The sequence below is a fragment of the Pyrgilauda ruficollis genome, unplaced genomic scaffold, assembly GCF_017590135.1.
Source record: "Pyrgilauda ruficollis isolate IOZ18807 unplaced genomic scaffold, ASM1759013v1 scaffold107, whole genome shotgun sequence".
In the NCBI taxonomy this organism is placed as follows: Eukaryota; Metazoa; Chordata; class Aves; order Passeriformes; family Passeridae; genus Pyrgilauda; species Pyrgilauda ruficollis.
In genome coordinates, this window is record NW_024508877.1 from 1,464,705 (window position 1) to 1,489,286 (window position 24,582).

Here is a 24,582-nt window from a genome sequence, read left to right on the forward strand (position 1 = left end):
AGATGCTGCCTGCTGATTCTGGGTATTTTCATAACATGGACAGTGTTGCTAGATTGTGCTACAAGGCACTAACTAGGATTAAGCACAAAAAGCTTCAAATTAATCTCCAGCCATTGATCCATTTGAATACTCAACATTACAATATGTTTCACCTTGTTTTAGTTTAAAAGTTCATGAAAAATTCAAAATATCTTATTTACCCAATAGTCCTTGACTGATTCTTCTACATTTCAGTTTGTAAATACATACATTATTTAACCAATACTGCAGTTACAGAATAGCATATAAATATTCAGGGACCTTTTAATAAGTGCAGCTTTTTTTCAACAGACCACAATTGTTGCTTAGAAACATTTACTAGGAGGATACCTGAAATAACAGTAAGAGAAACACCTTCAAAGAGTAAAATACTTGGATAAAATGGAAGAAAGGAGCAAAATACTAATTCTCCATTCTCCTCACACACCTTCAAACAAATTATGATGCACAAGAAGATATATAGTATGCATTCACATATGAAAAATAGAAAGGGAAAAAACTTTAAATGATAAGCTGAGGGAGCCAAGTTAAGAAATAAAAGAAAAATAATGACGGTCATTTCAAACCCTCAGTTCATAACTTGTCAGAAACTATACCATCAGGAACAGACTCAGCCAAAGTTAATCTCTAAAATTGTTACTGAGTTTTAAATAAATAGCCTGACTTTCAAAAGCACAAGTTTCCTGCAAATAGCATATTTCCCTTTCTATAGAAATATTCTTCTTTACTTTTTTTTTTTTTCAGGGGGAAGGGGTGGGGGCACAGCAAGGCTGGGGCTCATTTTCTTATACAGTTGTTAAACTGCAGTGTTAATATCTGTGCCCCACCTCCCCCTGACCCTGTGCTGACATTCTGAGTGCAGACTGTCCCCTTGCCAACAGCAGACGCAGGGAGGCACACACACACACAAACCTGCCACACAGGACACGGGGACCACACATCCAACAAAGTACATGACCAAAGCCCTTCTGTGCAAGACCACCCTTGCTCCCTCATCTGTGATAATAACTTGGTGGCTCTGATTGAAAAAGGAAAGGAAGCAGAGGTGTTCATATTTTCAGAAGATCGGATTTAACATTATAGGGAAAATAAGGCAGAACCAGCAAGTAAAATCTGTGTTCTGATATCTCCTTTTTCTACCATTTTGTTCTTTGCATTAAGCAAGCCAGTAACTCTTTTTCTTCTGAAAAATACTACTAATTTTACATTAACACATTAAAATTGGAAAAGGAGAAAATATGTAAGTGGCCCTAATTTATGCATGCAAGACTTATGTAATGAACAGTACTATGGCAAAACTAAAAGCATTTTATTAAAGTCTCTAGATAATACTTATAAAGCTCATTATTCTTCCAGCAAATTAATATTCTATGTCTCACTAACACTATAAGCAAATGAACTGTTTTAGTTAAATTAATATTCATGTTAACTGCATGCAAAACCAACTAATTAAGTAGTTCTATAATATTAAGGACATATGTAAACAGAGTCTGTGATCAGTTTTAAGGCTAACCAAGTAAATCATATAGGATTTGTTCTGTGAATTTGGCTGGGTCTTCAGCAACCTGGGAGGTGTCCCTGTACAGGGGTTGGACCTAGATGATATTTCAGGGTCAAACCATTTTGTAAGTCTATGTTCAATCAGAAAATAATTCCAGCAAAAAGCTTAAGTAACCCAGGTGCATTCTAAATATAAGCCAAAACAGTAGCATAAGTACAGCTGACTAGTTTAAATCTACAAAAAAGAAAAAAAGTAATAAACAGAATCTCTCCTTTGTCTGCCTATTCTTTGTCTATATAATAATAATAATTTAAACAGAGCTTAGAATTCAATAACCAATTCTTCAAAAAATTTTTAATAAGTTCTCTTCACCTATTAGTAAGTCTTTACAGAAATGTTACAGCTGCTTTTTATTCTTCATTTATGCAACTGCATCAAATTTACATGAAAAAAATCCCTAATGGTGATAACAAGAAAAGCTAAAGACCACAACATAATTTCATAATTTCTTTGAGCTATGAACTATCAGTAGTATTTGTTTCTTTATAATCTCATAATTTTTTTCCTAAGACATATATCATGACAGTATTGGGACATCTTACAAAGGATATTTTCCTGATTGTTAAATTAAATTATATTTGTGACCTAAATTAATAATGGGTGCCTGAAACTACATCAGGGGAAAAAAAAAAAAAAAAAAAAAAAAGGAAAGCCAAAAGCTTTTCTATTAGCAGCTCATAGCAAAAGAGGAAAAAGATGCAACACAAGTAGTCTACATAACATGGTGCATACCGCTTATCCCTTACTGTGAAAATGCAAATGAAAAAATACAAATAAGGACAAGGAAGTTGCAAGTCACACACTCCAAAGCCAATTCCAGAATCTAGACTGCTACTTGAAGAAGTTTAGTCACCATACAGCAGCAAAGAGAAACACCAATGCAAGAGCAGATGCTGTAGAAGACACCACAGGAGGTGATACATGGCAATTCTCACATTAACTTAGTCCCAAATTCTATTTCAAAAGTTCAGAGGCTGCTTCAATACCCTAAACAGACACATCCCTGCTTGCATCAGCTGTCTTACAATTGTCTGACTGATCCTAGGTCACCTGCTGCCATCTTGGCTCTTATTAACCCTAGCTACTTATCCCAAACATTTCTGAAGCTATCAGGCACAGGCTTTTGTTACTTTCACATCAGTCACATCCAGCCCAACCTCCTTTTCCACGTCTTCCTCTCCAGACACATTCTAGATCTCACTTTCCCAATACACATGCCATTTACATTTTACCTCTTTATCTTTTATGTGAACTTCACTTTCAGAGAGTGGTATTTTTCCCAATCACTTTATCATCTTCATAGTTGTAAGAAGCTTTCATTGGGGAGGGCATCAAAAGAGTGTGAGCAGCTGTTACTGGACTATCCAGTTCAGCCCAGTTGGGCAAATTTTAGTAAGAACAGCAAGAGCTGTCATCCCAGCATGTGTCCCTGAACACCACTAAGTGTCACATTTTCTAAGAGCAGCACTAGAACTTTCCAGTTTATTATAACCAAAAGAGTTTATTACAAACAAAACAAAGTTTTGATCCACTTTTGGTTTTGGAACATTTTGTTTGAAACAAATCAATTTTCATTTCAAATCAAGTTTCTTTTGAAAGAAGTCAGTCTGAAGTGTACATGTCATGAGATAAACCAAGCCAGAACAGCTACTTTTAACCAAATTATAAGATAATAAGCCTAAATACTTCTTTACGAAGAAGGTGTAGACTAACTGACTACTTGACATCCCTAATTTTCCTTAATTCTGTGATACCAAGTATTTGGCAACAGGCTGGACTATTTATGGTTCACAGTATGCTTGCTCCTCACTGTTGTTCTCCATTAACAACAGCACACCCTAGTACTAAGAACTCAATTTTCCAAGTTTCACCTGCCAAGAAAGGGTAGAATTGACTTCTAAAGCTGCGTGAAATTTTAGTTGTTGTTCCCTACCCAGACAACACTGAGCAGTTCCAAAGCAAATGTGAGCTCAGGCTGCAAAGAAATGCTGTTCTCTAAATGCTGATAAGTTACTCGAAGTTTTGTAGTGAGATCTTTGCATACCACCCATCTCCCTTCCCCCAGAGCTTCTGTCACAGGTCATCAGCAGCAAATTTGAACAGAGGGGTCTTCACAGCTTCTCAGGAGTCAAAAAATCAACCACAACAAAATAAGGATGGATTTTCCTCAAAATATGGATTTCAAGCACCAAGCAATATTTCTCCCTCAAGAATCTAAAGGAAAAAAAAAAAAAAAAAACAACAAAAATACATGTTGCTGAAAAACAACCCACACAATCCCCATGCTAAGTGAACTAAACCCTTACCAAGCTGAAATTGCACTTTGCTGGATAGCTGCATTTATATCAGAAGCACCAATTTGTTACTGCAGGGTACTTTAAAATACTGCAGTAAAGAAAGTTATCTTATAGAGAATAAATTAGCTATGTGGGGCAGAAAAAAAGATAAAATCGATTTTAACAGACTTGAATTTTTTTTTCTTATGGTATTATATCCCTGATATCTTATTTGCAAGTGGACACTATAATGCAGAAGAAATTAAAGAATTTCAAGTTGCTGTACTTGAAACAGCTATAATCTGTATTCAGCCTCAGCAAGTAATTTCTACTTTTTCTTGTCTCTGCAACAAGCTTTAAAAAATTAAGTAATCAGAGTTACACTGAAGATCTTGAATCATTCATGTATGATAGGCAAGTATTGCAGCAGTTAAAATTACATTGTTTTAAATTATAACCTTGTTTTATATATCTAGGTTTTACAGAGTTTTATGAACTGTAAAATTGCATGCATTAACCTTCTGCCATGTCTACCAGACTTCTGGAAAAGTACTCATGCTTGTGCAATCTATTTCGGGTAAAGAAACAAAAGGAAAGGGAAAATACCCCAGACAACAAAACAAAAAAAAACCCAATCATATCTACTTTTCACTAGCCAAATAAACTTCATGTGAATTAGTGAAATCTTTGTGTGGATAAATAACAAAAAATCAGGAACATGCATCCCACCAACATTCATGAGCTTACTGAATACACAAAATGTAATATACGACAAAATACTGGCTTCAGTGAAATCAATGTCAAAGAGTTGTTGTCACATCTAATGGCTCTTGAAATACCTCAGACCTAATATTTTCCAGTAACAGTTCACAGCCAGCTAAGTTTGTTGATGTGTATATTATTTAGGACAAACAGACAAATTTTTTTTCCAGAAAAATAAGTGCCACTGTGCTACAAGGGATGTTCTAAGCCATCAGAGCAATGCTCTCCTGACGGAGACCACACATCACTGAATGCCTTTCCTAAGCCAAGCAAGCTCCATCATAAAGAAGCAGTGGTTTTGTTACACTTCCAGGGCTAAACTGTGAAATAGGATTGCCACAATTTTCAAGAACCCTCCTCTAAATTCATGTTTAAGTTTCTCAATTAGCTCTATTTCTGTTTCAACACTGGCCAATAGCTTGAACAGCCTCTTTTTGTCACTGACTTTGTTTTTAACTTGAACTAGGGATGGCTCAGGACTGAAAACAGTACTGCACACTGGGCTCCATCATGCTTTTGAAAACAACATTACTACCTTCCCTACTGGCAATGCAGCTCCCAATTAATCACACACTGTTTGCTTTTCCTGTAGTTGCAGTCCTGTCTCTTCCCTATCCCACTGCAGCCAATCCTCAGCCCTCTGCAAAATTTAACAACAGAGCATCAATACCAGAGATTTGGAAGAGAAATGAACAAGAGAATTTTGTAAAGGTCTGTCACACCTCAGAAAGAAAAATAGCAATTCCTGCAACAGTGACTTTGCATGTGATATTCCAGGATTGGGACTAAACATATGCAGCTTAAAGAATTGCAAGTCATAGTTAGCAAGAAAAGAGAATCTGCTAGCTGTTTTATATACAAACAAACCCTACACCAAACAGAAAGTCTAAGCTAGCTAAACCTCCTAGTACATATATTTAATTTGTATCCATTTAGTGTAGATTCCCTTTCTCTGGACATGGAGACAAATGGAATACCATGCAACTTTTAGACCTAAATTATGACCACCTAACAGAATTTTACAAAAAATATCTATAATCATATTTTAATGTGTAAATTCCTTACTGTCATTTTTTTAGTTGACAAATATCTATTTCATAGCAAAACAACATCATAGGAACAGCTGGATGGCAGTTTAAGCTCAAATGAACCAGTGTCACATGCTGACAAGTCATCTCTCTGATTGCTTTTGAATGGCAGCACATGCAGATTTATTCTATGCCATAAATTAGAACAATTATTTCTCTGTACTTCACTTTTTATTTCAGTGAGCCATTGCACATATTTTTAAAGGATATCTTCCCTTTCCTTGATGATAAGTTCATTCTGCTCCTCTAGCTGTCTGATCTTCTTCTCAAACGATTCCTGTTCAGCTTTCAGCCGTTCTTCCGTCACCTCTTTTTCTTCACTTACCCTGAAAAGAATTTGAGAAAAATAAAATATATGCCCATAACCACAGTGCCTGACCTCCAACTCCTCCACCACTTTGCAGGTAAATGTACAACATCCTCTCCACCCTTAAACAGATTAGTTCCCCACAATGTTTATAATATATTACACAGGAAGATACGTAAAACTTTATGCAATATATCTTTTTTTTTTTTTTTTCAAAAACACGAGCCTCAGTAAAGTACATGCACATTAATGGGCAGCATGGAAGAACAAAGTTAGTGCCTGAACCCACAATTAGGTTTGTCCGGTCTGATCCTTTGCAGCCATAATGAAGATTCACTGGGATACTTACAAACCTAGGACATGAAGACAGAAAACTCAGATGGGAGAGTTTAGCTGACACGACAGGAAGAAAATTCTGGAAAACTTTTCTGTTTCTTAATCTATAAACTAATCCTCCTTTCACCTTTACTGGTCAAATACAAGCCCAGGAAGGAATCATTTTTCTCGTTAGCTTTCTCCAAACAAAACTGTTTGTCCTTTTCTGAGGATTTTCAAATACCAAGCTGCAGGCGTAAATTATCCTTTCTGTCTGGGGCATGGCACCCTGTATCTTACTGCTCAGTGTAAATAATTGGATCAAGATTAAAAGATGACAATGGGAGATAGGCTCACAATGATCATTTATTCTGCACCTCAAGAGCAGGCTATAAAAACAATTACTCTGGTATCATGTAGGCAAGAAGATCATTATGCACAGTTGATCCTGTAACTATGCTAAAAAACGTGGCTTGGAAATCATGGATCTATAAAAGCCCCACAAAAATATTAAGTAATGAGCTTAGACTAATAAATATTATTGCTCTGCACTTAGGCAATTTCTGTTGCTGAAGGCTCTTAAAGTTCAGTCTTTTATGATGATGAAACAGCTGCCACAACACAGGTGACAGGAGACCAAAGCAATACAACTTTTAGAAAACTCCAATTTTAACTTCCTTAAAGCAGAACAACCTTGCAGGAAGAGGAAAGAGAAGGGGGAAAATGAAATATATATGTGTAAGTATTAGACTAAGCCTTCCACTCATCCCATTAGACTAATATTCTGAACAGAATGTTTCATTCAAGGAATGAGCCATACATTTGATATCATTGTTCCTCTTAAGAGGGCACAGACTTGTTCTGATCTTCCAGTGGAAAAGTCATAAATACCACAACTGGGTCACTCCCCTGTAGAGAATTTAGACAAGCAGTATTCCCCAACTCCAAGATCAACCCACAGCCCTTCCCATATCAGCTCAAGCAGACTGCATGAAGTTGGAAATAATAATACTGAAACTCACACTTTTTGTCTGCAAACCTAGAGGGAGACAGACAACAGATACCAGATAATCAAATTCTTTAAATTAGGGTGGTTTGAAAGCTTGGATCCAATTATCAATTGTAAAGTTTCTAATGTACAGGGGGAAAAAAAAAAAAAAGACAGATTAAGCATAAAAGCATTCCGTTAGTCAAATGCACAAGGTCTCACTTACAACCTTGGGCCCAGCCTGGGAAGGTGTGATGAGTTCAGCCTGTTCCTAGGCTCCTTCCCCTACACTCACAGGCTGTCAAAAGGGCACACAGGAACTATCTGTATAAATTCTGGACCCACACCAACAACTCTGCACTCCTCAGCTAAGCAGGCAACAAACTTTTGAGGAATATCCACCACACATCCTTGCAGTAACAGCCACAGCCCATTTGCCACAAGCTGCAGATAGAGACTTTCATATCCAACCGGGTCCCATTTGCTTCCTCTGAGTCCAGGGCAACCACCTAAATGACTACAACACGTATGACCCTCCTTCACATAACCAGTAAAAGACGCAAAAACAAAAATAGTTAATTAAAAACCACAATGAAGAACACAATGACCACGTGGATGAAAGATGGGAATGAAACAAGAGCAGGGCAGGCAACTGGAAAGAGAGAACAAGTACCATCTCCAGGATTCTATGAAAGGAAGGAAGCTTGATCAGTAACTTGCTGCAAGGAGTGATGCTGCATGAGAAAAGGGTTTGGGGCAACAAATGCTGGGCTGTGCTAGCACCCAATAACACCAAAATTGAACAACAGTATAAGAAAAAAAGGCATGAAAGAAGAGAGCACTAGAAAAATCAAACAAAATCTAGCAGGCTTTACTAATCTCCAGATTCTGTGATTTGTTGCTTGTATCAGTGTGCATCACATTCACGTGCTGTGTTTGTATTTAACACATATCACAGCAAGCTGTCACACTCCCAGACACATGAATATATTGTGCCACATATCTTACACAGTAAATGACTGAGAACAGTAAGTGATCTCAGAAGAAATGTGGCAGTATGTGTTTATGTATCACAAAGCAGGAGACAGCCCATAAAGGGCAGGCGAGATACAAAAGACGGTTACTCACAGGAGGTGGCAAAAGGAAGTCAGAGAAAAGGAATACAAGAATCTCATCAGATTATGCTGAATTTATGTCACTTCCCATAAATAGCTCAGTGAGTTGCTTTTTTTTTTAATAAACTTATTTCTTTGCCTTCTGGCAGTAAAGAACAAATGATTTTTAGCAGAACTATGGAGGACTTCACTGATGCTGTACAAAAACATTACAAGGCTCATGTAATGCTCCTCAAAAGTATTTTCATCCTCTGTTCAGCCACTTGGGTCAGAAAAGAGCAGTGAAAGAATGAAGGCACAACTACAAAGGTCTCAACTGCTCCACTGAGCAACGTGCTGGTATCCAGCTCCATTGTTCTTGCTTCCAAGATCAAACAGACAACTGACAGCTGAGAGCAAAGATGATGAATCAGTGGAACTATTCCTTCCATTTAGTGTCTGCTACATTTTCTTGCATTCAATTCACATTCACCTACCTTGTGCCATAGGATATGCACCATCTTTGATCAAGATTTGCTTTAAATTCAGCAGTTCAAAGCCTATATAATTCTAGATGCATTTAAATAAATAAATTTATTTTGCAGGAGCCTCTTTAGAAAAACTCATAATGCAAATATATTGACAAAAAGCCCTCCTAGGACATCCGCCTTAGTGTTAAAATTAATTCCTACTTCACCAGTTCCAATTATTATTGTGTGCTCCCAGGTCCACTGCTGATACTAGTATTTCTATCTAATCTAAAGAAGGAATTGATCAAGGAGTTTGCTGATGACACTGACTCATTCCACTGAGTAAGCAGGACTGATGCTCTCCAGGTGGAATTTTTGAAGCACTGCAAGAGTCAACAACACTTCAAGTTTTATTTGTTTAATGAAAAACTGACATGCACAAGAAAGAGCCACGATAGTACTCACATCAACACTACACTAGGGACAGAACTCAGCTCTTTCTGACTAAAGGCAGAATTGGAAAAGCAAATTAAAAACAGCGTCTTCTATTTTTTAAAATTTTAAAAAATGAGCTTTTACCAAGAAAAATCTGAAATGCAATACGAACATTGAAGCTCAGCTAGTTAAGACAGAAGACAAACTAAACAAAAAACAGAGATACAGACACTGGGAACTTCACTGATCAGTCCTACACTCCTTGGGAACACTTATCTTTTAGTAAACACCAATCTGTTATTAGTCTGCCAACTGGCTAGCAAAGATTAAAAAAGTGTGGCGACCATTCTTGAAAATTACAAGTTTTAAATTCCAGACAAAGAATGGCATCTGGAACAGGGAAGACCACCAGGGAGAGAGGGGGAGGAAAGAAAGAAACGGAATTTTTGTCCAAGGATCAGGGTTTACAAATCTGATACATTTTACTCAAGCATCATATGCAGTTTGTACACATTAGAAAAAAATAATAAAAAAAACCTCTGCTATCAGCCCAAACCCTAATTGAAATTTCTACACAATGGATAAATTTAACGATATGCAACCTGCAAAATACAAAACTAGATTTCACAGCATGAATTTATAGCTACAAATGACTTTTTAAGCACAGAAAGTAAGTGTGATTGGTGATACAATAATCCTGGGCATGCTTTACCTATCAACACAAAGTAATTTCCAGACAAGCTTAGGGATATCTCATTTGCAGTCTCACTGCCGGACCAATTAAGAAAACTGCAGCACAAAATTACCCCTAAAGTAACACAGAAAAAAAAGAGAAAAGATTTCTTTTAAAGCCAGGTAACAATCTGGTTAAATATAAAGTAGTGTAACCCAGGAGAGAAGGCAACACAAGAGGCCAAACACACGAGATTTGTAATACAAACCACAAGCAAATTTTCCTTCAAAGATCTTAAGGACTAGAAGAAAAATAGCAAATATACACTTTATTGAAACCTCTTCAATAGTTTCCAGTTCTGTACCAAAATTAACACTCTGTTTTGACGCCCATTTTCACCTTCTGTTAGAAAATTTCAATTTCAGTTGGTCAATTTCGGCTTCATCTCAAAGACAGTAGAAAAGACTAGTATCCCAAACTGCTAGCACCCTGCAAAGGGTTTAGGAATCCAGGGTCTTGGGAAGAGGGAAGCATTTTCTCAATAAGGGATAATGGGCTGTCTGAAAGCTGCTTTAGTAGTTGCCAGTTACAAATCATTCTGGGCATGCCAGTGATCTTAGCCAGAACACTAATATAATAGCAAAAAACATTTTGTATGTCATTTGGAAAGGGAAATCACTCCCTCCCATGGGTGCAGAAGGGCATTATGATACCTTTCTACCTAAATTGCTTTTCAAGATTTGTTTGCAAAGACAACAGAAAGCCAGCTTTCTCCAAGTTCATCTTATTCAAAGAAAGAAAGAATGCAAAATAGTTAGACACCAATTTTTGCCACTGAAAACAAAATTTAAACTTTCATGAACCACTCTACATCACTTTATCAATGCTTCTGTTCACTCAAAAGGCAAACTCCATATGTGAGCTGTACAGGCATTTGTGATGAGGGGAGAAGTATTTATGATGCACCATACCAGGAGCCCCAAAGTCACAGAACTATGGCTATATACCAGTGAAGAATGAAGTGAATCCTGCAAACACACATGCATTCACTCTCTCTGCTAAGGAGTTATGATCCTCTCCGTTTAACTGAAGGCCAAGAAAGAGATCGCTCTCAAAATCTGCATATCACTCAAAGTATTTCACCCTAGAATACTTCATAATCAGTCTCAGTGTGGTGTCTATTAAGTCCTCAAAGTTCAACAGTCAACCGGCTGCATCCCAGCGGGCCCCTAGCTGCTCCTTCTCAGAAGAGGCTAATGTGTCCTGACACTGGCAGTGAGTATGAGCATGAGAATCTTTCTGTGTCTTCACCATGCCACTGTTCATTTCATTACATAAGCTGATGACTGCTTCAGGAGCAGCCTGCAGGAATAAAAGCTCAGAGAGAGTCTTCTTTGCCTCTTTTGAAAGGACTTTGCTTATAGGGAGAGACAAAATTTGCTCTTACTGCGCCACTTTCACCACCACGCCAGGAAGACCTTGCTGAAAACATGAAGGTGCCACACTGGCTGTCTCAGAAAATAATGACTGATCACACTCAAGAATACTCCACTCACTCACAAAGCACTTTGGCATTCAATGGCATGACTCATTCTTCTCAGAAATTCCTCTACAAAAGCAATTTTAAAAGAATCTGCTGACACAATAAATTAAAAAGCTCAAATTTGCAACATTCGAGTATTTTAAACTCTGGCTTCAGTCTGCCACTCTCATTTCACCTTAAAAGGATACATTCAAAGAAGGGCAAGATAATGGTTAGATTTACAGGCGGCAGCACAGATCAAAAACTACGATTATTTAGCCTAGAAAGGAGAATTGGAAAGGATACAGCTGAGTCCTTTCTTTAGACCCTGTTTCAAAATCCAATTCCATAAAATTCTGAACAGCTAAGGTGATGCCAGCCACTGGAATCCCCAGCAGGAGATCTTTATAGCCAAGAAAACTCTTCTTTTTTTTCCCAGAGAAAATGATATTAATGTAGCTAGCACAGAATTTACTCATACCAATATGAAGCCTTACACTTCAGCAAATTAACAATTGCACTGGCACACACACCCTCAATGTTCAAAAGTGCAGGGGGAGTGAGAGTTGGAGGAAGAGAAGTAAAAAATACAAAGAAAAGTACAGGAGAGCTCTCTCCTTCAGTAGTCACAGACGCTGGGGAAAGACCGCAACCCTGAACTGCTGAAGCAAGACCTGGCTGAACCTAAAGCCCCAGGAGTCAATCATATTTTGCAACTGGATTCCAAACAAACAGAATTTTACCGCTTTAAAAGAGCTTTCATGCAGCTACTTACTGAGCAATCTATTTCTGTTCACCATCCTGCAACAAACGTGCATGAATTAGCTTCAACTACCATTCATAAATAATAGCAAAACAAGGAACAGTGAGGTACAGCCCAAGTAAGACCTTTATTATTCCAAGTATTTACTGCAGGACAGTGTTCCTGTAAAACTTCCAGCATTCCGCTGCTCCTTTTTCTTCTCCGAAGTGGCAAAGAATGTTCTACTGCTTGTAAAAATTCTCTATCATTGCACAACTAAGGATGAAAATTATGGAGAGTTTTAAAAAAGTGACGAGGTGAGCGGAATTAAAGTTCAACTTCCCTATTACTCTGCAAAGGACTTTTAATTACATCCAATAAAAATATGATTAGGTTTAAAAATAAAAGAGAACTAAGTATAAAATAATAGTGTTCCACTAATTTTACTTTTCAAAATTAATGTTGCTGCACCTTCTATTTTTCTTCAAAGAAATGTCAGGCAGAAATATCAAACTGTCCTCAGGGAAAAATCACAGCATCTGAGATTTAAGAAGAATCCCATGCTCGAATGAATTACTGTACTACTATTCACTAGGGAGCAGTGTATTATGAGGAACAATGTAATAAAAGGCTTTTTTTAATATTAGAATATACCTCTATATATCAACAGTGGCAACAGTGTCCGAATAGCTCCAACATCTGACAATTTGTAACCAGGCTTCCCACCAATCTACTCTTTATGACAGTCTTAACTATACATTTTCTAACACAAAGCATGATAAAAGCAAGCATGAAGAGCTTCAGAAATTACTCAAATACTGTATGGCAAGAAATCCTGTATCAGTACAAATTATTAGCAGGTAAAATGGTCCACTGGATAAGGATAATCAGAGAGAAAATATTCCTACCTGCACCAGAGAGTTATTGCATGACCTTGAGCAAGTCACTTAATTTCTCTAATTTTCCAAATTTTTCTATATAAAATGAAAAAGGACAGTAATGCTTGCCAATTATTGCACAGACATAAGGGATCTATGTCAAAAAGCATTTAAGTATTAACAGTAATTATTAACGATAACTTCTAGCCCAAAGGTCCTGTGATCATCTCACAAGATCTTCCCCACTGATACGGCAAAGCCTGCCAAAGGCCCATGTGCTCCTCCTCATTTTTACAGCCACTCTGTAAGAAACAGATTTCCAGAGATTCTGAGGTGTTAGGGACAAAGAGTAGGACAAAAATCTCCTCACTTTAATTCAACCTCTTTTTCACCTCCTTTACCTTTGAGAATGTAACTAGCACTGGAATGAAACTTAGAAAAAGACTTCTGTTGAAGCTGAGAAACTTGCTTGAGAAACTATTTCTACCTCTCCTTTCAAGAAATAGGTAGAATCTGGAGAAATTAAGGGAAGCAAGAAGTAGTTTGGCTAGGTAAGTAAAAATTACACAGGCAAATCATTACCAACATGTTTCAGCCACAACATCAGCAACGCACCGTTAACATGGCCTTCCATACAAAAGCTTACCTCTGCCAAATAATAAGCACTACAAAGTTTCATACCAACAAAGTCTGTAATTTCCAAAAGCAGAATGTGTTTATTTGTAGCACTTGATACACACAACAAACAAAATCCTAGCCCTGTCATTGGGTTATTACAGAAGTATTTCTGGTCATGAAATTTTGGCCTCCCTTTTAAATATGTATTTAGGGGCTCAGGAAGCAAGGAAAAACCAACTATGCTGCTCCATACTTTTTCCAGCAAGAAAAATTACCTTGTGCAAATACGCAGGCCTTTCAAGCAGTTCTACATTGCTTGATGTTAATTACAGAAATGACTCTCTTTAAACTTAATGCATTTTCAGGTGATGTTTCTTCTTACCTGGCAAGTTCTTTAATTAAGTTTGCAATGCGTCTCTTGTCCTCAGGACACAAATCCTTTAAAGAAGCACTCTTCATTCCTCCTTCATTAGTGCTCTGAAAGTTTAAAGTTACATTTTAGAATGTACTGTTTAAAAGAAAACAAATATTTCATAAGCTATTAAAAGCATTTCAAGACCTAATAATTAGAAGCTGAAAGTAGATCAATTCCAACTGGAAATAAAATTCATATTTTTTAAAATGTAAGTACATTTCCATGAAACTAATTACCAAATTGTGAAGAATTATTTTAAGATATTTGTAATTCAAATATGCAAGCTGCTAGCTTCAATACTAAAACATGCTGGGTAAAGTTTTAAGACATGTACTATTCCTTGATTCATACTAGATAAAGAGGAGTAGGTTCTCATGACTTGGAAATCTAGTGCAGCAATATCCACATCCAACTTCAAACTTCATCATATAAGGATCATAACCTATGGAGGAAGAAAAAACCATGCTGCCTCAGCATTTATGACCAAAGCATACAAAACAGCAAAATAATGTTAGCAGAGAGCACGTCCCTTATTTCATTTTTCTAACACAGAGAAAAGAACACACGCCTTCACATATGGCTACTGTTTGGTTTTACTGACTTATTTGCTTATTTTGTAAATATACACTACATTTACGAATACATATATATAAAATGAAAAATTTATTGTAGATATATACTATACTACTAAATATATGATACTTTCGTAATAATACTTGTCAAAAGAAGGCTGTAACAATGCAGAGCACTTCAGATCTTTCAGGCATTCCCGGGACGCAGAGAGAACCGCTGCACCTTCCACGTGTGCCCACCAGAGGGCACTCTGCTGCCCGGCATTCCCGACTTCGGCTGTTCCCGCGCAGGAAAAGGTTCCAAACTGGTTTTATTCACCAAAAATTCCTGTCATCGGGTATTCAGTTCTGCAGCGCTAGTGGTAAGATGGAATAGGAGTCCGAAGATAAATGCAGCAATAAGAGCCATGCTGCTCTGTCCAGGATTTTGGCAAGTTTCAGTATGTCCACTCAATCTGAAGGAGTTTCAGTTTATACTTTTACAAGCCCCCCCCAAGTGCATGAAGTGTTTCAGATCAGATAAAAGAATGCCACCAGATGCCCTGCAGTTTGGCCAAGTCAACACAACAGTGCACAAAATAATACAAAGCCAACACTGGGCTTCTCTCATTGTCAGTAAAAGCAGCTGATCTACACCAGAGAAAAGTGGCCCCTTTCCTTCTCAGCTAATTAAACAGCATCTTAAAAACAATTAAAGAATAATGACCACTACAAAGGAGGTGATGTTTTCACACAGACTCATGTCATACCTGTGTGATCTTTCATTTTATCTTCAGTGTATATTCTTCTCAGGGGCAAGGGGGAAAACAATTTCACAAGGCAAATTTCAGCACTTTTCAAGCGGCATTTGATTTCACAGTTTTCTTCCCAAACATACGTCACTCATAAATGAAGAGAGAATGTCTAACTTGACTGAATTCAACTAAATGTATGGTTGAAGGAATTTTACTTTGCATGCTAAAAATGTGTGACTTTTTTTTTAGCAGACAGATGATGAAACTTCTTTAAGAAAAAATGAAAAGTTACGGTCCTCAACAGAAAAAAAAAAAGAATAAAGCTTGATCACTTTAGTGAAGGGTTTTTAACAGAAGGTCTCAAAAACTACTACCCAAACTGATGTACATACTGTCAGACAAACCTCTGTGGGATGAAGAGGAAAATCAGTTTTTTCTATCACCCACAAGTATTCAAAGATGGCACACAAGAAATTATCAGAGGCAGACTTGTACCATAACACACATCAAAATGAAGCTGTGGAATAATGCACAGCAACAGCTCGACCATCTAAAGAAGACAACAAATGAGGTAGAGGCCAAGACTGTCTCCTTTTCCCAGATTTCTGTCCTTTCTACACAGGATGGAAGTTCAGGATGGAAGACAGTTTTGGAATTCAGTACAGAGAAGACATTCTCCACACCTTGGAAGGTGATAACTGCATGACAAAATCATGCAGAATCACAGAAAGGACCACAGCAGCTCACCTACTCCAGCCTAGAGCATTTTACTGAGACTTATGTCCAGGCCAGGCTGGATGAGACTCTGAGCAGCATGCTCTAGTGGAATGGGTCCCTGCCCATGGCAGGGGGGTTGGACTGGATGATCTTTAGGGTCCCATTCAACCCAAACCATTCTATGACTGTGCCATAGTAAAGCCATCAGCTCTCCCCTAGACATGCACACAATGCTTTGCAGAAAGTGAGTTGTGTTGTTGATGAAAATTCCATGCAAAAGAAGTTCTTCTTCAATAACGAGTAAAAACATGCGTTCTGTTTGTTTCAAGTATTCAGAGCTTATCTTCAGAGTACAAAGTTTCCAAAAGAATTTGGCAAGGCAAGCGAAAAACGGAAGGTTTAAAAAGACAAAAATTAAACATAGCTTTGAACACATCTTGTTGTCAATAATACAAAAGCACGAGTCACCAATTAAGATTTCATGTATCAGGCATTATATTTACAAAAAGAGTACACCAAAACCCAATTATACAATGGCTTTAACAAAAAAGGAGTAAAAACTCTCTAGACAACAAGTAATGCAATCAATGCACCATTCAACAAAACAGATTTTAATGTGGCATATGAAGGCATCTGTGAGGCAGCAGGCTTGTAGATACTTATGAAGAGATGCTTCTACATAAAGACTCTGCATAATGGGGGCTATTTGTGGAATTTATCTGCATGCCACTTAACAGCATCATTTGCAAAGTAGAGGTACATACCAGCCTCTAAAAGAAAGTACCAATAAACAGAGAAAGGGAAATATACATGTCCAGGAAAAGCCCTAAAAATTAATAACTATATTAATAACTAGTTTAATAACTAGTCATGTGTCATGCTGAAGGATTTGAAGGGCAGTGACACTGTGACACTGTCAAAGCAACAAGAATTGAGTAACCTGTCTTCACATCAGAGTGTTGAGCCTACAGGTCTGACACACAGCAGTTACTCAGCACACAGAAGGCAGAGAAGGACGTCTTAGATGAAGAACAAGATTTAACTGCATGATAATAAAACAGCGATGCAGAAGCAGTCAAAGGTTTTAGATCCTGCCTGCAAGTGGGAAGATGGCAAACCCCAGTGATTTACAGGCTGGCCCAAGATGACTGCTAGGCAAGAGACTCAACAGTACTCAAATGACTTACACAGCCGTTGTACTACACAAACTACTTTAGAAAAATGGCATCTCTCAACAGATTTCTAAACATAACAGAATCTGTCACAATACAGAATAATCTTCCAAAGGAAATCCTGCTGCTTTGGAATTTCTAATGCAAGGAACTGTAGAAACACATCACCTAGTCTCACAGGAGGAGACCACAAAATTCAAAGCAGTTGACATCAACTGACAAAGCTACTTCTACTGCTCAAATGCATTTTGAACTTTTACTATCTAAAACAAAACGTGATTTTACCCTTCTAACATGAGCAGCACAGAAAAAAGGTCCCTAAAATGAGTTTTTACTTGTGTAATTTCTAAATGAAATGACTAGAGCAATGAAAATGAACAAACTGAACAAAACTTCTTGCATGTTTAGCCAGTAAAGTACAGGTGAGGCACTACCCAGGGCTACATGCACTGCCTCTCTACAAATACACAAATAGAAATACAATCTGGTTTTGGGGTTTACATAGCCCCACTTACACACTTACATAAATTAGAACATTCATAAATGTTATGTTCACACAAACATAAATTAGAACCTTTGTTCTCTTCAGGTGATAATTTCTGCTAGAAAGCCACCATGTAAAGCAGGCAAAAAGAGTAAGAGACTGTAAAAATAACTACTCTAAAAATGTTTAAACATTTTCAATCTGATAATTTTCAGCTGTTTTTTCTACAATGTGCACTCTTAAGAGCAAGAGAAATTTTACTGACCTGCTGCCCTGTCAGACCTCCTGTACCTCTATCAGGATCCATGGAAACAGAAGCAACAGCTACAGGCACCTTCAGTTCGGTTTCACCTGTTTGATATTTTGGCAAACACCTTGTTCTTAAATTTCCTTTTGTAGACACTCCTATAAGTGAAAGACAAGCAGAACATGCAGATTATAAAGTGAAAAGGGGCCCTATTCTTGCCTTTCACAAAGGCAACCTTGCCTTAGCAGCTCTTTTTTTGAAAAGAATGAGCACCTCAGGAATAGGTCTGCAGTTCCCCCTGTCCTCTCACTCCATACAAAATTTCATTAAGATGGATGCATCAGCAGAAAAAGAGGTGCATGGCACTGAAGCACACCCAGCCACAATGAACATTTTGTAAATTCTGAAATGCACATTATGTCTTCAGACTGAAGCTCAGTACAAATATACTGTATTTGAGTAAGATGCAAAAGCATAAAATTGAGCTTCTGCTTTGATACCCAGAGACAGTAAGTAACCAACCAGCAGTAAAGCTGTTAAAAGCACCACTCATATAATAAAATACCACTTTTTCTGTTACACAGCCAACGTACTGATACTCAGGCTGTTTTTTCCTTTCAGGACCAGGCAAATGAGTAAGACAACACTGCAGTGCACACTCCACAGATCATTTGTCAAACACATCCTGCCATAATTAGAATTAGATCACCACTACGAATGGTAAGAACATGAAAGCACTGAAAATCCTGATGCTGCAATTACAAAGTGCCAATACTGGCACTAACACTAAAACCTCCCAGGGCCAGATTAAAGCCCATAGCTACTTGGTACTGCCTCAATGTTTAATTTTTGACTATTCAGAAGTGCAAAAAGTTTTGAACAAAAAATATTAACTCCATACTAGCAGATCAATTACAATTATTTGGGTAATTCATTTCAGAAGTGTACCAGAATTCAAGTGAAAGAACTAAATTATAAACTCTAATATCTCCACACTCATACACAGGTGAAAACAATGGTCCTGATATTCTCTTCCACAGAAGTGGTAAAAAATTTCCCACAGTGAATCAATTTCAATCATTTAGGATCACTGCTGTCTTTGCAGGGCCCAGAGAAAAACAATCCAACATCACCTGGCTTAAAAGCCAACTACAATGTGTTTTGTAGTTCAACAGAGCTGTTTGGCCAGTAGTTTTGAGGAGTACCCCAAACCTAAAGAGTACAATTCCTCAAAACTTATAACTGCTGGATGACACACACACTATTTCAGTCTAGAGTTAACCATCCCCAGATATGTTTCCAGGACCTCAAGTCACTTTAACAGCTGTGTTTGAAAACAATTAAGAGAATTCTGAAGGGGAACTAAGAGCATTCATCTTTTCCCCAGCAATTTACACAAGTATGCACACAGTAAATCAAGGTCAAAAGAACTAATAAAAAAAAAAAAAAACCTGCTTTATCTGTACACCATGAATCTTCATTTCAATTGATATCTTCAAAATTTACGAAAGACCTAACACCTGTAATGCTTCAACATTCCTTGGAGACCACATTAAAAATTCAGCTTGCCTGATAAATTGGATAAAGCCACACTGTACCTGCAACAGAAACAACTCCCCTGGAACTATTCATCTCATATAGTATGCTTATCTAAGCAGCAGAGCATAAATCCTCTGCTATCATCATATATGTCCCATTACAACTTACGATGACTTTCCACCTTACACACACTTATGTACACAAACCACACACCTGAAAAGGCATTGCAAATTTTATCATCCACAGGAAAAAAACCTTTGCTTATGTGTATTAGAAGGTCATACCTGAACCAGGTACCAGTGGATCTTCTTCATCAGAAGCTGCATGTGGCTTTGTTAAAGGAAATAAAAAGTGTGCAAGCTTAGCTCTTTAAGCAGGACTGTAAAAAGAAGTATTTGGTCTCTTAATTTTGCATAGCTGTTGATAAGAAAACAGTCAGCATTCTGGGAGCGAGAAAAGCAAGGAAAACTTGGTTTAAAAAAAATCACCACAAAGATTGCTAAAACAAAAGGCCTTTCTCCTTCTTCACTGTGCATTAACTTTCAGCCTGTGAAGATTATCTCTGAGGTCACCTTTGCAAAAGATCCCAGGGACCAGCCCCAGATACAAGAGCAATTACTAAGATAATGAACTAATAATATTTATTTAAATTTAAACAGTTTATACGGAACATCTTGATATGTAGGGAAAGCAAATTCTGAAACAGTGTTTATCGATATTGCAATGAAATCCATTCTGGGCAATACATTCTAAGAAACATAAATGAGGATAAATGCAAAAGGTTTCAAACTGGTTATTCTCATCTGATCATCACATGATGAGTAATACATAAAAGCTTGAGGACTGATTTTCTTTAAGTTTCAAGAACTTTCAAATATCCCAGAGGTTTAACTATTGAATTACTTGACCACAGAAAACACTTTAAAATCAGAAACAAGAGGGCACCATATTATTTGTGCTATTCGCAGTCACTATGACTGTTAGCACTGAACTTGAATCCCTGCCTCCTAAATGCCACTAAAAATAGGACTCAATATAACTAAGGGAAGGGTGTAAATCATACTGTCTTCCTTAAAGGAGCAGTTTCATTTAGCTGAACTCAAAGATTGTTATTCCCACATAAATAACTAACATACTTGTGACTTAATCCCAGTCAGCAACTCAGTGCCACACAGCCACTCCCTGTCCACCTCCCTGCCCCAAGTGGGAAGGAAAACCAGAGAGAAACATTAAACCTCATGGGTAGAGATAAGAAAAGCTTAATAACTGAAACAACAGGATAATGATTCTAACCACAACATGAAGGGAAGAGGGAGAGAGAATTAAAACCTGAAAGAAACAAGTGATGCACAGTACAGCTGCTCACTGAACAATGCCCAAGCCTTTCCCCAGCAGGAACTGGCAGCTCCCAGCCAGCACTCCCCAGTTTATGTACTGGACATGATGTTCTGTTATGGAATCTCCCTTTGGCCAGTTCGGGTCAGCTCTCCTGGACATGACCCCTCCCAGCTTCTTCTGCATCTGCTCGCTGGCAGAGCATGGGTCACCCAAGTCCATGTTTTTGGGTAAGCACTGCTGAGCAACATCCAAAACATCAGCATGTTATCAGTATTATCCTCATGCTAAATACAAAACACAGCATACCAAGTTCAAGGAAAAGAATTAACCCTATTCCAGCTGAAACCAGGGCAATATTAAAGTGGAAAATAAAAACACAGGGCACAAAATTCTCCTCCACTATGTTTTGTTTATACCCCTTTACTTTCATCAACTTTCTACTCAATTATCTAATTTCTTTACTGTTAACAGAGAAATGCATGTAAGGTTTTGCCACTGCATTCATACAGTAAAGTAAAATTGTGAAAATATTTCAGTGACCCTATACAAACTCTTGCCCTAACTAAAATTTGATTCTGAGAGCACCATCACAAAACCTTAATTTAGTAATTACCACAGAGTGGAGGAGATTAGGAAAAGTCTAGGCGTTTCCCCCTGTGGACAGCAACTTCAATCAACACCCACTGTCCATCACACATCTGGTACTTGTCACACTGGAAGGGCCTGATCACAGGCTCACTTATGATCTTGTTGATGCACTTTATCACCTGTAAACAATTATCACTCATTAGCCTCACACCAGTTTAAAAAACACATTCAGTGAGTACTGGAGTCAAAGCCAGCTCTCTCCACAAACACTGAGAGCATTTCTGTTCTCACGTGTGAGCTGCAGCCTGCCACCTCCAGCTGCCAGAACACACTGCATAGCACGAACGGGGCGAGGAAGCTGAACAAACTCACGAGGAAGGCACTGTGCGTACCCGTTCCAAAAAGCACCAAGATGGATCAAAAGTCCAAGTCTGGATCACAGCCCAGCCCAAACAGCTGTGTCAGCACAGCCACAACAGCAAGCTGCAGGGTACTGAGAAGTCTATGTTCAGCTCACACTGCTTCAGGAAACAACAAACTTCAGCACAGGCAGTTCCTACTCAACTGACATACGGTTAATCTGTGTGTCAACACATGGCTATAGGAAATAAAACCATCTGCCTAAACAACATCCTGCTTTTAGTGTGTGCCTCTGGTACTGCCAGCTGTTGTGGATAAATTCCTAGTAGCAGGATGCAAAGACTAGTCAAAGTTGTCACTATTACTCCCCCCAGCTACCAGGACAACTCTCCTGGTGAAGCTTTGCAGCCCAGTGTATTAGAACAACCCAAAGTTAGAGCAGGCTACCTCAATAAGCCGGACTGAAAATCACAGTGACTCAGAGGCTGATTCATAAGCAATGTCCTTGCCTCAGAGTAACAGACTGGGGACAGCACCAGCACCAATCTTTTAACATTAACCCACTGCCACGTGCCTCCCAAGACTGCCAGTAAGGCAGGTGTAGTATTATAAGCCGTGTACCAGCACGGCTGAAGTTCGGTGCGACAGCAGAGTGAGGCACTGGAGAAACTCAACACCTGGGTACAGCTCAGCTACACAGCCTGCCTTCCTGTGCTGAGTCGATTCAACAAGGATGGAGAGAACTTCAGTTTTCCAAATGTATTAAACCAATCTACCAAATTCCTCCTCTTCTTCTGAAAGCATACGCTACCATTATTTTTAAATTGTGCCATGTGCTTTTCTAAGAATTTAAACTTTTCCAAGGTCAGAGGCAACACTGCCTATTCACCAAAACATGTAGAATGGAAATGGTTGTCAGAAAAAACTTCATTCCTTGGATGCATGAGGCATGAGGCCACTGCTGGGCTCTATAAGCCATATTTACTTATAGGAAACAACCTATTGACTGATAAAAATAGACTGTCAATGTAATTGCATTAACACTTCTACAACTGAGCAGAGTAGTGACTGTGGCAATAAATACATGTGCCACACACCTTCATCCCATTCACAGCACAGAAAAAGTTGTAGACAATCTTTTTTACTTCACACAGATGGAAAATCGTAACGACATGCTCCCTAAACAGGCCATGGGATGGTTGGCCCGTTTCACTTGCACATTGTCCCAGGGAGTGTGCAGTCAAACATAAATAAAAAAGCACAGACACATACTCTTCTTTCCAATCTCTTCCAGCTGATGCTGAAATCCCACTCTCAGTCTGACTAACAGCAATGCTTCAAACCCCTCATAACTGGAACTAAATTGTCAGCTTCCAAATTTCCACCAGACCAGACTGTCAGCTCTACCCCAATGACTTCATGTCGCTGAGCCTCCAACTCAGCCGCACAAGCCCAAACACCAATGGCAGCTCTGGGTTCTCTGAGCCACACAAGCACATCTCTCCATAACCAGGCTTGTACAGGCTGAGCTCCCAACACCACAGCCACCAGCCACACCATCTACGTGTCCAGCCCCACGCAGTCTCCCACAATAGGAGCCTGCAGCGCCTCTGCAGATGCAACCACCCCAACCTCACACTCAGCCCTCACAGACAGAGCCCTCCAGGTCCCACACAGGCTCACCCAAAACGTTCTGCTTCTAGTCAAGTTTAGGTGCCAGCCAGAAAAGACACATCTCTTCCCTGCTCAGCTTCTAGCCTTAGTTTCAAAGAATCACAGAATCAATCAATCTAAGATCACTGAGTCCAGCCTGTGACTGGACACCACTGAGTGCCAGGTCCAGTCTTTCCTTAAACACCTCCAGGGACAATGACTCCACCTCCCTGAGCAGTCCATTCCAAGGCCCAATCACCCTTTGTGTGAACAAATGCTTTCTAATGTCCAACCTAAACCTCTCCTGGAGCAGACTGTGTCCTCTTGTCCTGTCACTTGTCACCTGGGAAAAGAGCCCGACCGCCACCCGGCCACAACCAACCTCCTGTCAGGCACTAGCAGAGTGTGAAAGGGTCGCTCCTGAGCCTCCTTTTCCCCGGGCTGTTCAACTTCATTCTCTCTATTGGTTGCCTGACAAGTCCCCAGAAGCTGAACGCAATTTCCCCATTTCCTATATATTTACTTGCCCCGAGATTTCACAGCTGGGTCACTCTGAAGAAGACTTACGACCCTCCCTTCTCTCCCAGGTCACTTTTGCTCTGAAATCCCGCGTAACCCTTACAAACCGGCACATACTCAATCCCTCTCCCCAAACTAAGCCCCCTCCACACTCGCCAGCGGAGCCCTCACACAGCCTCTGCCACGGCCACAGAACCCCACCCGACCCACAGCGCCGCATTGATTCCACGCCAAACCCTTCGACAAGCCTCCCCGCACGCCCGTGGCGGCCCCTCCCGCCGCTGTCCCCTCACACCGACCCCCAGACAAGGATACAGTCCCGGCCCCGGCGAGCACCTCCACCCACACCGGCGGCCGCCGCCGCCATCTTGAAACAGCCGCCACTCCCCGCATACCCCCGCCGCCCCCCCGACTCTCGCCGTCCATTGGCTGTCTGCGCTGGAGGCACGCGGAAGGTTGTGAGGCATGCCGGGAAT

General features: G+C 39.1%; 1 protein-coding gene across 2 annotated transcripts in view; it reads right to left on the reverse strand.

Annotated features, from left to right (window-relative positions):
- Positions 1 to 24,500, reverse strand: part of KIAA1328 (KIAA1328 ortholog) — a 174,522-nt gene extending 150,022 nt beyond the window's left edge. Inside the window, exons 1-5 of one of the 2 annotated variants that reach the window (XM_041472068.1) lie at positions 24,422 to 24,500; positions 19,933 to 19,968; positions 18,128 to 18,267; positions 14,151 to 14,245; positions 5,937 to 6,052 (exon numbers count right to left, since the gene is read on the reverse strand). In XM_041472068.1, coding sequence (XP_041328002.1) covers positions 5,937 to 6,052; positions 14,151 to 14,245; positions 18,128 to 18,267; positions 19,933 to 19,968; positions 24,422 to 24,473 — 439 coding nt within the window. In that variant the 5' untranslated portion in view covers positions 24,474 to 24,500. The remainder of the gene's footprint in view (positions 1 to 5,936; positions 6,053 to 14,150; positions 14,246 to 18,127; positions 18,268 to 19,932; positions 19,969 to 24,421) is intronic. The other variant, XM_041472077.1, reaches the window with a different exon arrangement.
- Between the last annotated feature and the right edge of the window lie 82 nt (positions 24,501 to 24,582).